Consider the following 14,228-nt stretch of genomic DNA (forward strand, 5'->3'; position numbering starts at 1 on the left):
AAATGTACAGAAAATATATTAATAGGGTGTTCTCAGTCATTCAGTTTTCAGACCCTACACTTATAAGTATAGGCTACAAAACTGAAAGTTTATGCAGGACTATCAATAAGCTCATGTAAATTCTGAAAGAACACACCCAGGCAATCATTGTATTTTAGGTCTTCCTAGAAACCTTTCCAAAGATCTCTGATTCTACAAGGTAAATAGATCTCTTCTACTGCAGAGAAAAGCAAAGAAATATCTACACTTCAAAAAACATAACACATTAGAAAGCCAATATAATACAGCAGGGGTAAAATATCCGTGGCTATACATCACCACTATAAAACAGATCAAAAAACAAGTATGAAAAGTGACTTCCCATTCTGTATGTCTTGTTTTTAACTAGTTTCTTCCTTCGAGAACAAGTAGCAGTTACTATATTGTGACATTGTAACTGAAGACTACAGTTACAAACATATAAATATGAGCAGTGAATTTCAACCCAAAACCATACAACTTAAATCTATAGAAAAAAAAAAAAAAGAGCTTATGAAAAGAGAAATAAACAGCATGAAATGTGTTTTTCAAACAAAATAATGTTAACCTAACCAAGGCTACTGCACATTTCTGTTGCAGTATCTCATACTCCAATTATTACAATAATAACAATTCTTTGACAAAAAGAACAATCTGACTGGAAGAAAATAACTGTGGGACGGTGATGTCATTCTATCATCTGCATTTGCGGGTCTTTCCAATGTATTTTGAATTCCTTCTTAGTGCCTCATTATCTATGAACAAGAAAAGAGGCACCACCACTTGGACCAGGGAAAGAAGAAAATTAAATTTAAAAATGAAAAGACTCAAAAAGCTTGGTAAGTATAACTGGACCACTTCCTCTGACTATTTATTTTATAGCATAAGATGATTGCTATGAAGCCTAAATTTGGATTTAAAAAAAGCACAGGCTCAACACCCAACACTGTAAGCTCCCCAAAACTAATGCACTTAAAAACAAAAGTTAAATTACATCTCTTTTTTGTGCTGCCAATTTTCCTGATGAATAAACAGCTCAACCAATTAAAAGTATAAAAGAAATCCTAAATGTTTGCACAGCATTAACAATCTGGCATCACCAACAGTATCTTTGGCACTTAAGACTTACACTATCATCATTATTTCAGCTTGCAAAATATGAATCTTTTGGTGGTGGAGGGAATCAAACAGAACCTTAACAAGCTCATGTCAGTTTCAAAACTTGCCTGTGCTTGGATTGCGTAGTTTTGTAAACAAAGGTTCGCTGTCAGATGTCCTAGGGGGGTCAGTAGCAGTCTCTGTAGGGGGAGAGGAAAAAGTTATGAACTTGTAAATTGAGAAGTATTTCACTTTCCGCCATGCTTCTCCAAGACATTGAGAATTAATTGGATTGACCCTGTTGGAAAACTCATATATTTTCTGACTAAAAGTTGTATGTCTCAGCCCAAATTCACCCTAACTGATCAAGGCACCTAAGTTATGTATGATTCCAGACTTTCTGGCACTCTCTATCTGCTGCAGGAAAGACATACACCTGGGGATGATTTAAATTTTGAAATCCACTTCGCCCTTGAGAGCCTCAGGGAAGAGAGCTCCTAAGTTTGACATCTCGGTTAAGTGAGATGAACTGATTCATTGCCCTGAATAGTCACAAAGACAATGAGAATGTTTTGGTAGGTCAGGCCAAGCACAGAGCAGACTTTGAAAAGTTAAAAGTGCAAAAGGTAAAATATTTGTCGGAAGAAACAGTGTTCCTCTAAAGCTTTCAGGAAGTCAGGAATACCAGGCAGGAATTGTCTGAGTGGCTGTTACTTCTGTGAAAAATATGCACACTTGTTTATCTGTTGTGTATGGATCTTGAAAAATAAAGAGTGCATTTAATTACCCCTACAGGAAAAAGAAGCTGAGAGAATACAGCACCTCTGGCTTACACCTTTGACATTTGTTCTTTTTTTGTGTCTTTAAGCAAAACAAAGACAAAAAGCAGAGCCACAAAAGTACAATTTCTCTGTAAAATTAAAAAGAAAAAAAAATACAAAGGACACAGCTCCCACAAGGATGCTGATTCAAGTCTGAAAAACATCTACAAGGATCCCCAGTTAATTATGAATATATTCCATACAAATTCTCTTTGTAGGGAAAGTCTAACTTCCATTTATGAAAACAACTTCCCACATCTGACTGAAGAGCAACATGACAGCATCATCTTTCTTAGCTTGCACACTGCAAGTTCTGTCCCAATTCCTTTCATATAGGCATCCATCAGTGCAAGGAAAATTACTAAAGCATTTCACATACACCACCAGTATCCAGACCCCAGAGAATGGATTGACAGTGATCAGGCTGATGTTTGTGTTACGGTGCTCCTGATGAACGCAGAGAGGAGCAACAGAGACGGGCTGCACAGCTATTCACAAGGGAGGCTGTTGGAAGGAACAGAAAGTGCCATATCATCCTTCCCCTTTTCAGTTGTGCCACAAACAGAAATTGCTCAGATAAAGACATAAGCAGGGATTAAAAAGTGTGTTCTACGGTAAAGTATAGGAGGATAATAGTTCTCAGAGCTGTTCAGAGAATTTACAGTCATTTTATTCCCCTGAATTTTCAGCTGAGTCTTCAGGTGACTTGAAAAGTGCTTTAAAAAGATTCAATATATAATGGGGGTTTTTAATGGAAAAAGTCCGTATTCACTAACCAGACTTGCTTCATATGCTGATACATAAACACACACGGTTGTCAAGCTTTGCCTTTGTCCTGGCAAAGGCAAACTTCAAATTTCTAGAGCTGTATATATTTCAATTCTTTACCACAGTTTAACACTCGTGTATTTTTTGTTACTTTTTAAAACACTACAGTGATTAATGACAGTGAAAGAAACACACTGCATGTGTTTACTTTGATGTGTTTCACATGAACATGTTAAAATACACACACTAAACGTGAGTTTCAAAATTTAAAACAAAAAGCAAAACAAAAAAAACCCCAAAGGAACTTTTAGCGCTCACTTGCTCTGCTTTCTTCATGCATAGATTTATGAGCACTGGGAATGAGTCCAGCTGAGCCCTAAGTTGCATCGTGTATAACGTGAACAATTAAGTAGATAATCCTTCCTAATGTGGCTGCTTTTAATAAAGTTAATATATTTATTTAGTTGATAAATTCTTTTCCTAACCTTCTAGTAACACAGTGAACTTATCCATCCCTGCTAAGCTTGAGAGACACCTGCACTTAGGCAGCATTCAGTGTAACAAATCCACGGCATACAGTGTCCCGTCTCTTCCTCATCAGTCCTCTGTCTACCCAACCCAGATAACACTCTCCACCACTAAGGCCTGTCCCATGTACCCCAGGCCCAGGACCCTCTCCGCTGCCCCATTTAGTTCTTTGGTCCTACCCAAGCTCCGTGGGGTTCATCACTGCAGAGAGGACAGCAGTGATCATACCCCAAAGAACAGTCTGAATCGCAGCCTTCAGTCCCAGTATCTCATGCTGATGGGATAAGAGTATAGGTCAGATTCTCCACACAGCTGCCACAGGAGATGGTTTACCAGAAGTGACACAAGAAGAAGGACAAAGTGGGGAAAAGGCAAAAGTGGTTGCTTTGAGTTCTTGTTACCTTTGGTTTCCTCAAAATGTAGGCAATACCCCACTTCATTTCCATGGGTATCTGCAGTATATTTTTGTTACAGATTGGCTCTAATAGATGTCAAGTTGGAAGAGAAAAAGAGGCAATTGGGAGAATGCTTGCTTGGAAAACAATGCAATACTAGAGTGGCCTTGAGGGCAAAGAAGGCTCTCTTTATCTGAATGCAAATGCTTCGTGATTAGGAAAATGCTGAGCAAGGGATTTTTGAAGTTAGGTGTTCAAACCTAACTTGTGCGTGTTCTGGCCTTTAGCCGGGAAAGGTAACTGGATTTCTTTAATGTCATTATATTTATCAGCCCTTGTATTTGGGCAAGGTTCTCTTACAGCTAAATAGAGTCTTCTTAAAAAGCAGTACTGTAGTAATTTTCTAGCAAAACTGAGAGTTAAACTAGGTCTTTTTTGTTTATTTAAGATTCACATTCAGATAAGAAATAATCCTATAGAAAATAAGCAAACAAAGGGACACTACAGGAAGAGCTTTTTTATTAAATCCTAAAGGAAAATCTCAGATGATTGCCACTATGCTTAGTACAATGGTTTCCATAGCTCAGCCCTGAGAAACATGTTCATCTACAAAAGTGTAAATGCAGGAGTAATAAATGTAGTAAATGTAGGAGTAGCTACATTTACACAGTCCTAAAATTACATTCAGCCCTTGGAAGGCAACCCTGAGGCTGATGTGGCCCCTGGTGAAGATGAGTTTGACACCCCCGACCTGCAGGAATAACAATGAGAGAGGTGAGACCTTTCTGACTGAATATTGTACTCTCTACTAACTGTCTTGCTGCTATAAGCTGCAGGTAACATACAGTCAGTACAGGTCAGCTTACTAACAAATGTGCCAGTACAGCATGCTACTATCCTACAGCAACATTCATTACAAGGATACAAAAACCAGATAAAAGGGTAAGCAGGGGTGCAATCCTGTCCCAAGGAGGCATCCCAATTAGCAAGCCATTCTCTAAATTGACAGGGAAGACAGACAACAGACACTCACAGGAGACAGTCAAACTCACCCTAAAGCACCAATCCTGGAGGTGTTTAAAAGACACATTGATGAGGTTCTTAGGGACATGGTTTAGAGCCGGACTTGACAGTGACAGGTTAACTGTTCGACTCAATTATCTCACAGGTCTTTTCCAACCAAAAGCATTCTATGATTCTATATGCCTCTGTCTTCATTGAACTTACGGACACCTCCAGCAATGCAGAATGAATCCTCTGGTACAGCTGTACCAGAGGAGGGACTTCTGAGGTAAGCACAATGCAGGACAATTAAACACCAGCACTAGGTTGATATGTCTATTAACACCTTGCTTAAGCCACAGTCCACTGTTTATTCACTATTAATCAAATCACACAAAGCCCATCTAAAAATGTGGGTGATATATCCATCAGTTGTACTGGAGTCTAGGAACCTCAGAATCCCTGAGCACAAGAGACTATAAAAGCTTAAACAAAGCTTTCCATTACAGAAAAGGAGAAAAGCCTATCATATTTCATGGAGGTCAGACACACAACCAGGCAAATTCTATAAAATATATAAACGGAACAAAGTGAAAATGAACCAGCTGTCAAACGATTTCTGGCAATAATTTCTTCCACAATGGATAGATATGAAACACTAATGAATCTGGCCATTAAAAAAAAAGTGTTAGCTGGTAGAGCAACATTAATAAATTGGAAAAGTGCATAAAACTCCCACTAAGATCTATGAAACTGTTACGGATGATGCAAGGTCTATTCACCTTTATTGGAAAAAAAAAAAAAAGAGAAAGAAATTGCTTATAGACTACTATATATAACAGACTAATATCAAGTTACATGGAGCTCCCATGTAAAAAGCTGCCAGCCAAGCAAGCAAGAAGGCTGTAAATATCTGTCAATTGTGTAAGAGGAAAAAGCCCTCAGACAGCACAAATCTCCCTAGCACCATTGCCCTGAAAAAAAAAAAAAGAAAGAAAGAAAACAGGATTATTTAAAAGTCTGGACATATAAAGTTAAGATTTCATTTAAAAACAGATATTAAACCATACATCAGCTACACAAGACTTTTACATTCCCTTCTTAACTTTTAAACATGCCTGAAAGGTGTGTCAGATGGAGACATTATGATGCAGCCCATTAAATGGACATTTTATGGAAGACTTGAAACTATGTAGCCTAAGGGTACAGACATGTTAGATCTAATAATAATTTTATCCATGTTCTTATTAGAATCAGTCAACCCTAAAGAGTAAATGATTTTAATTCAGTGCCTGTATCCTCTGCCCAGCAGCACGCCCTGAAAAAAGCCCAGTGAAAATGAATTAATAAATCCACCACGTAGTACCACCCAAACTTTTGACAATTTTTATAAGTTACAAGGTAATTAACTATTAGCATAATGACTGAATTGAGGTGTGCACAGATTGAGGATACAGTTTCATGAATGGCTTCAAAGGATCAAAGATCACAGGCCATTAAAAACCACAGACCTGGGGTCCCCACCTCAGCTCACTCCCTGATGATAACATGGTTATCAGTTTGGTAATCACAGCCTTTACTATTTGGTGCCCTATGGAAACAACATGTAATGTGACATAATTTACACCTCTTAAACTCTTTCTGGCTCCTGTGTCACCTAGAAATCCTGTGATAAAACACAATATCTAAAAATGGCACTGTTTTCTATCTTGAGCCAAACTGCACATGGAAATGCTAATAGATGGTTTGAGTGGTCTTTTGTTCCAGTACGCAGCTATGCAATACAGCTAAAGATAAGACTTCTGCCTGAGAGCATCTTTTGGCTTCCTCTCATGCTGGCACAGTTCACTTCTTAGGCCAAAAAAAACATGTTCATGGCCTCACTGGCAGCCATGGACAGTACTAATTCATCCATTACTGAAATCTAGATGCTAGGCAGATCATGCAGGGGTTTGAGCTCAGTGAAGGAGAGGTCAATCTTGAGAAGTTCAAGCAGAGGTTATCACTTGAAAGGATAAAAACTTCAGACTTTTCAGTATTTATAGGGTCAACACTGGTGCAGCTGTATTACTGGCTGAATCAGCCCTATTCCCATGTGCAGAGAGGCCTAAGCTGGCATAACTTGGTCTCTTCCAAGCCAGATGGCAGAAAGAAGTAGGAGATGGTGTTACATATGAAAACATCTCTTTTCAGTTGTTTTATTTGCTGTGCTTCCTTCTAGCTCCTTAGCTTGCCAGTTAGATCTGCTTTATACACAGCTGAGCTCGGTATGCCTTTTAAGAGATGACATAAAAAATGGTGCAAATTACCTGCAGGCAAAGGCTTTGTTCAGGAGCTGCAAATGCCAGTTTAGGGAGAGGTTAAGTAAAATATGCCCAGACTGCTAATTTCTAAAATGTTCCACTCCCTAAACCATCTTTGTTGCCCTGCGCTGGACTGTCTCCAGCAGTTCCCTGTCCTTCCTGAACTGAGGGGCCCAGAATTGGACACAACATTCCAGGTGTGGTCTCACCAGGGCAGAGTAGAGGGGAAGGAGAAACTCTCTCGCCCTACTGATCATCCCCCTTCTAATACACCCCAGGATGCCATTGGCCTTCTTGGTCAAAGGGCACAGTGCTGGCTCATGGTCATCCTGCTGTCCACCAGGACCCACAGGTCCCTTTCCCCTATGTTGCTCTCTAATAGGTCATTCCACAACCTATACTGGAACCTGGGATCGTTCCTACCCAGATGCAAGACTCTACACTTTCTCGTGTTATATTTTATAAAATATTTCCCCGCCCAACTCTCCAGCCTGTCCAGGTCTCGCTGGATGGCAGCACAGCCTTCTGGCGTGTCAGCCACTCCTCCCAGCTTGGTGTCAGCAGCAAACTTGCTGATAGTCCACTCTATTCCCTCGTCCAAATCATCGATGAATATATTGAATACCAGCCCCAGTACTGACCCCTGAGGCACTCCACTAGATCCAGGCCTCCAACTGGACTCCGCCCCATTGACCACGACTCTCTGGCTTCTTTCCTTCGGCCAGTTTGCAGTCCATCTCACTACTCGATTGTCCAGACCACACTCCCTCAGTTTAGCTGTAAGGATGCTGTGGGAGACTGTGTCAAATGCTTTACTGAAGTAAAAAAAATTGAATTGTTTTTCAGACGCTAAACAGAAGCATGTATCAAAGCATATTTTAAGTGCAAGGTGCAAGAATGAAAAACAAACAAAACACCAAATAAACAAAAACAAACAAAAAAAACCCAACCTGCCCTACTTTAGTTTTTTAAGCAAACTACTTTTATGCATTAAGTATTCCACAACTTCTTTTGCTATGACATCTTCTTTCAACATGACCCAAAATTTTCAAGTCAAATGCTTCCTCTCTTGTTGCACAAACATTCCTTAGTCTCATTTGAAAGAATGAAGGATTAATTTAATGTGTGCTGATGCCCCACAGTTTGGCATGACAGTCCCTTTATTTCTGTCTCCATCTGACTTCTGGCATATATGAGATTTGTCCAAAATTTTGCCAAGTCTAATGTGAAACTGCTCCTTTTATTTTTAAATAAGTAATTCCTAAAAATAATAGGATTGCTAGATTTCCCTTCCCCTTGCAATCCTTCCAGTGCTATTCATATGGCAGCTCCCATAAAATAAAAAAGCTAATCAATTTATTGTTTAAGAAAACAGCAGACTGAAAAAATGTACTCATCTAAACTTGTGTAGTTCAGAAAAACAAAGGTTGAAAATAATTTTCAGCCTGCAGCTAACCCCTACTTCTTTTCCTAATACAGACAAACATAGAACAAATTAAATACAGTAGTCTTAACTTTAGGCATACAGTCGAACACCAGGCTTGGAAAACTGTCGTCAATTCCTGACCTCTTTGCTAAAACCAGTGAAGGATATAAATAATTCCAGTTCTGACATAACACCTATCCCTGAGAAGTGTACTGAAAAGAGACTGCCCTTCACACCCATTCTGTTAAGCAGGTAGTGTGATTTTGGTTGTAAGACCAGTTTGAAGCCATTACATAAGATGGTTTATTTGTTATATAGAGCCCAGATGAGGTCTATGTCACATAAAGTGACTTTATTGCACTATTTGAGGATTTTCCAGAGCCCTGCCCTTAGAACCTTGAAATTCGGTGGGATCTCAGTATTATTTCTATATCTAGGAAATAACTTCTAGTTTCGATGGTTTTCAGAGAAAACATTAAAAATGGTACTTCCATGGACACAACTCACAAAGCAAGGAGAATTTTCCTATATGCACATGGAAAAAAAAAACAACAAAACCTCATTGGTTCAGGTAGTAAGACTTTTTTTTTAAATGTACATGAATACTCAGTAAACACAGACAGAATCTCATCTACAAAAGCACATAATTAGCAACTTTATAGCTGTGAGATAGCCCAATTCTATAATTAGGAGCTACTTCTTTTCCCTTGTACCTGTTCAATAGCTAGACCAACACAACAGGAAGCCTGTATAGGAAGCTCTACATTCTCAAGGGTAAAGGGAGGCTCAGATACTTAAATAATATAATATCCCTGATTATCCAGCTGCTACGAGAAATACAGAAAAGCACAATCTGGAAACTCAGCCACCCACCAGTGAAGTTCATGTGGGTCCTTCAGGACTTATTAGCACTTTGGTGTCTCTGTACCATGATTCCTCCAGAACTTCAGACTCAGGAGGTCTTCTTAACCATCGACGTCAACTACCCGGCTCAAAGCAAGCTCAGGTTCAGATTCCCAGCCAAGCTAAAAAAATCCCCTGGAACATGGAGAAGAGCACAGAAATACCCAAGTGGGTCTGCACAGAGCCAGCTTGGGTCCATGAGGACTTACTAGTTCAGACACTGTCTGAAAGCAGCTGCACTGCAAAGCTGGCCCTGGAAACAGCAGAGATGTTAACATGGCACAGCACTTGAACTAATAAACTGTTAGTGCTGAGCTGAATCTGCTCTAGGCCAAATCTGGTGCCTGTGTATCCACAGAACAGTTAATCTACAACTGGAGAAACTACCCAAAGAGTTGACTCTATTCTGAGCCCAGCATGCACAGCTCTAACACTACGTACATGCCCAAGTTTTCTGTCCTCACCAAGTTTTCCGTCCTCATCACCTTCCTCCAAATGTCAAATCCCTCCATCTACCCTCTTCCTGTTTGTTCATCATTTTTCCTCTTGACTGTTCACATCCATTTCCCAACCTTCCTCTAAAAATCCACGATAAGGCTGCTCAATGCACACTAGTAGCTTTCAGTCTTTCAGGAGTCATTAACATCATTGCTATCCTCTCCTCACAGTACCTTCTCCACCAGATCTATGTTTCCTAACTCCTCTCCCCTAAACTCCCAACCCAAAGCTTCCTGCTTTGTCCTGCCCTTGGTGTTTCAATCCCTAACAATTACGCTTATAAAAACAAAAGATTATTGTATTTGCATATCAAATCATTCCGCCTCCATGGAAAAAAGTATCAGCAGAAACAGCACCACAAGAGCTCTCACCAGGACAAGGGCAGGCTACCATTTCTAGAAGTAAAATTTGCTACCTCACCTAGAAGTTGCTTACCAGCCTGCTCAGATATAACTGTCTGAGGCTCCCCTTTCTGCTCCATACTCAGACTTCCCTTGTGTGACCGTCCCATGCCAAGTTTGACTGTCTTGTTGAAGCAAAGGGCTGGTGAGAGCAAACACTGTCATCAGGTTGCTACTGATAAGAACAGTATATGAGGCTCTTTCATTGCCACAGGAAAGAACAAGGGTAAGCAAAGACTGATTGAAATGAAGCACAGGGCCACTGGCCTGCTGATGGAAACATCAGCTCTGCCTCTCAACTTAAGCAACTCTGCTCCTCCTTTCCACTTTCACCCGCTTCTATAATCCATGCAATGAACCTGCTGACCTGTGTAGTTTGTAGCTCTGTCCTATGATGGGCAGATGGGTAGGCATGAGATGGACACTAACGATTAAAGTTTTACAGTACTGGAAATACAATGATAAAGTCAAACCCTTGCAAGAAAAAATGACAGTCTTGCTCTCTAGAACAGTTCAAGAGAGTTGGGATAACACACATCATTGGTAAAACAGCCACTCCAACTGCCTTACTCCTCTAGCCATGATCAGGATTTCAACAAAGAACAAGCTGTCGGCAGATTTATTAACAAATGGTATTAAACTCACATCCAAAACTAGATCCTGCAATTATTTGCACCAATTGTTTTTATGCATGTATGTAGCACAATGACATGTGTGTACTATGAAGATATGGATTGCCATATGGATAAAATTTAACATAGTCAAAGAAAAAGCATTTCTCTTATAAGTCCACCTGCATCCATCTTCATTCCTAAGAGTAATCAGGTCTTCCTAGTACAAATTCTGCTAAATGGCCAGTGAAGAACTTCTGAGGTCCATCCAACAAAACTGTTAAGAAATGTAAAACTTTGAGAAGTGATAGATGTTAACTTTAAAAACCTTTAAACCAAACTGAAATAATTAAATCTATTTCATTTCAGCAGTCCTATTCATGATTAGCAAGTCTCATCACTTGTAGAGTTCTGAAATTATTAGCCACGGACTTTTAAAAAAAATCAGTATGTGTACTGAGGTTCTACTAAGGTTTAATAAACTTTCTTACGGGTCTGGAGTACTATATAAATCTTGTCAGAGCTGTGCTGGCATAATTGGTAATACAAACTGTCTGGCTTCATGAAAGTTACAAGCTCTGGCTCCAATCCTGCAAACACTTACTGAAGAATTTAACTAGCTGCACAGAACTGACTACTCATGCATAAGTTAAACATATTTGTAAATATTTGCACAGTATGGACATCTGTTGGCATAACCAGTCATATGATACAGTATTCAGCTTTAAATCCGAGTCTACAGAGAGTCAATATTAAAAAAAAAATTAATTTGGCACTTAGGAATTCCTTTCTTAAGCATCAAGCATGTCTGATACCAAAGAGTGGAATTGAAGAGTTAAAACCAGAGGAAGAAGAATCAGCAAAATCATAACAATTGGTTCTGTTTTGTACATAACTAGAGAAACCTGGTTTTTTTATGGATGCATACCTCAAGACTGAGCTTCTGCTTTGTTTTCAGCCTTTGCTGAACTAAGCTCTTGCTATACCTTCCCTTCAGTGGTGCCATTTATAGTATTTCTCACATCATCACAGGCATTTTCACAAAGCTCATCAGAAGAGTTCCTCTTTTTTATCAGCTTTGGTTGAAATTAACACTCAAAAGTTTTGGGAGGCATAAGAAATAGGCATAGTACAAACTCAACCCACAGAGAGCGGAAGGTGCATTTCCTTCGGAAATAAAACTAAAAAAAAAAAAGGCACTTATGAAATGCCTCCTTCCTCTTAGTGTCTTGGAGTCTGAGCATATACTATTTCATTCATCTTCTTTAACACTTTAAAACCTTTTGTGATCTGTGAATTCAAAATTTTAAAACATGACACTAGGCAGAAAGAAATGTAAATGGCATATTCCCATTTACTCAGCGCTAAGTGGCAGAAACTAAACCCATGCAGTGCTCTAGGCCTCATGTGTACTGCATCTGCAGAGCTGCCATGTGGAGGGCTGCTTCTTCAGCCTATAGAGAGGCACAGTCGAGATCTCACTCTAGCTTAGGACTTTGGGTTTCCAAAGAGTTTGTTTGAAATTTGAGGCTCAGGGTACTAAACCATTTCCTTAAAAAAACGCAGGAAGGCACTAAGGGGATGGAGGGAAAGTGGGCGGCCAGCAGCAGGGTGACCAGGGTGAGGCTCCTTCAGGGACCTCACTGACAAGATCTCTCTCTCTTCTGCAGCTCCTCTCCTCAGAGCTCACAACGCTGTTAGCAAACCAGGGGCGAGCTGACCTCTGGAAAACCCTAACGACACAAAAATAAAAGGCAGGGATGCAGTACAGGAAACAGTGAGGGTCCCTGGGGAGGAGAAGGGGGCTATTCTGCGGGGTCTTGTGTAAAGGCTGTGTCTCAACACGTCCTTAGCACACCAGGGCTGGGGCAGGTCTCTGGGCTGTTGTGTGCAGCCAGCCCTCACAGAAAACACATCCGTCTCCTGCCCGAGCGAAGGCCCAGCCCCGCCAGGGCCAGTCAGCGGGGCAGGACGGAGAACGAGAGATCGACGCTGCTGCAGAGCCTGTCCCACCTCGGAGCCCCGCCGGGTTACCTGGTGCAACGAGCACCCACTGGCCAGGGTGCGCGTCCACGGGACGCTGCTCCGCGCTGTGCATGCTCCGTGCGCTCCCGCCGCCGTTCCCGCTGCCGCCGCAACATGGCGGCCGGGGCGGGGCCGCACGGGGTGGGAGGTAAGGAGAAGCGTGAAGCGGCGCCGCGCGCTACTGCCCACACGGCAGCCGCGCGCTCCGCAACCCCGCGCGTGGATGGTGGACGGTGCCACCTTTCGGGCGGGAGAGGGGAGCAGGAGGCAGAAGGGCACCGAGATGGCTGAGGCTTAGCTGCGGCTTCGCCTGATTTACCCCTCCGGCTTGGAAGGGATGGTACAAGCCGTTACGGGCGGGACAGAGAGCGGCAGAGCCTCTCCTCTTCCCCCGCCCCAGCAGTGGCCTGCGGGCCCTTGGGCGGGACCAGGCGGGCGGGAGGTGCCGCGGGATGTGTCTCCGCGCTCTCAGCCCAGGAGCGGACGGGCAGCAGGGCTGGTTTCTCGTACGCGTCTTCGCCCTCACACCCTGAGGGCCAGCACGCAAAGGTCTCCTTTTTATCCCCGTCCCATGGCAGGCTGGGAGGTGGCCACTGCGCAGGGGTCTGTGGCAGGCGCCCGGGCGGCCATGACTGAGCGGTGCTTGGCGCTGCCCTGTGGCCGCCAGGCCCTGGCAGGAGGCAGTACCTCTGCCGAAGGCTTTGTTTTGAGAGGGGTACAGCTGCTATTAGGCATGATGAGTTTGGAGCTAAAGGCAGAAATGCAGGCTCAGGAAGGTGATAATTGGGTTTGAACACCTGGCGTGAGGAAAGGCCAAAAGCGGGGGCCGCTCAGCACCGAGAAGGGAAGGCCCAGGGGCTGGGATCTTAATTCATGTACATAAATACTTAATGGGATGAGTAAGGAGGCTGGAGCTAAGGCTCTCACCGGTGGTGCCAACTGGCAGGGCTCAAGGCAAAGGGCACAAGCTGGAACATAGGAAATTCCATTTAAACATAAAAAATGCCTTTATTGTGCAGGTGGGCGAACACTGGAGCAGGTTGTATTGAACAGCCATGGAGTATCCATCTGCAGAGGTGTTAAAAACCTGGCTGGACATTGCCCTGAGCAGTTGCTGTAGCTGGCCCAGCACTGGGCAGACAGCTGGACTAGACCCCCTGCAGATGAGCCTGCCAGCCGTGCCCCCCGTTGTGAGCAGCTCTGGTCCTCCAAGGCACAAGGCACAGCCAAAGTCCCCTCATAACAGTCATCCTCTCCGGTGTATAATATGGCCCTGTTAAATAGGTCCAGGGACCCATAGTCAAAAAATAAGATCCGCACTTAAGCATGTTTACATACACACGTACGTATGTACATAAACTTAGCTTTACCAACACAAGAATGGATTGATGGCCACAGTCCCAGAGATTCAGGAGGCAAATATTATATGTT

At 42.2% G+C, this 14,228-nt stretch overlaps 1 protein-coding gene across 3 annotated transcripts in view; it reads right to left on the minus strand.

The window, feature by feature from the left end:
* RNASEH2B (ribonuclease H2 subunit B) overlaps positions 1–12,966 on the minus strand; it is a 41,293-nt gene extending 28,327 nt beyond the window's left edge. The window contains exons 1-2 of one of the 3 annotated variants that reach the window (XM_065861540.2): positions 12,807–12,966; positions 1,245–1,316 (exon numbers count right to left, since the gene is read on the minus strand). In XM_065861540.2, coding sequence (XP_065717612.1) covers positions 1,245–1,316; positions 12,807–12,870 — 136 coding nt within the window. In that variant the 5' untranslated portion in view covers positions 12,871–12,966. The remainder of the gene's footprint in view (positions 1–1,244; positions 1,317–12,806) is intronic. The other 2 variants (XM_065861474.2, XM_065861390.2) reach the window with 2 other exon arrangements.
* Positions 12,967–14,228: the final 1,262 nt, after the last annotated feature.

The sequence above is a fragment of the Patagioenas fasciata genome, chromosome 1, assembly GCF_037038585.1.
Source record: "Patagioenas fasciata isolate bPatFas1 chromosome 1, bPatFas1.hap1, whole genome shotgun sequence".
Lineage (NCBI taxonomy): Eukaryota > Metazoa > Chordata > Aves > Columbiformes > Columbidae > Patagioenas > Patagioenas fasciata.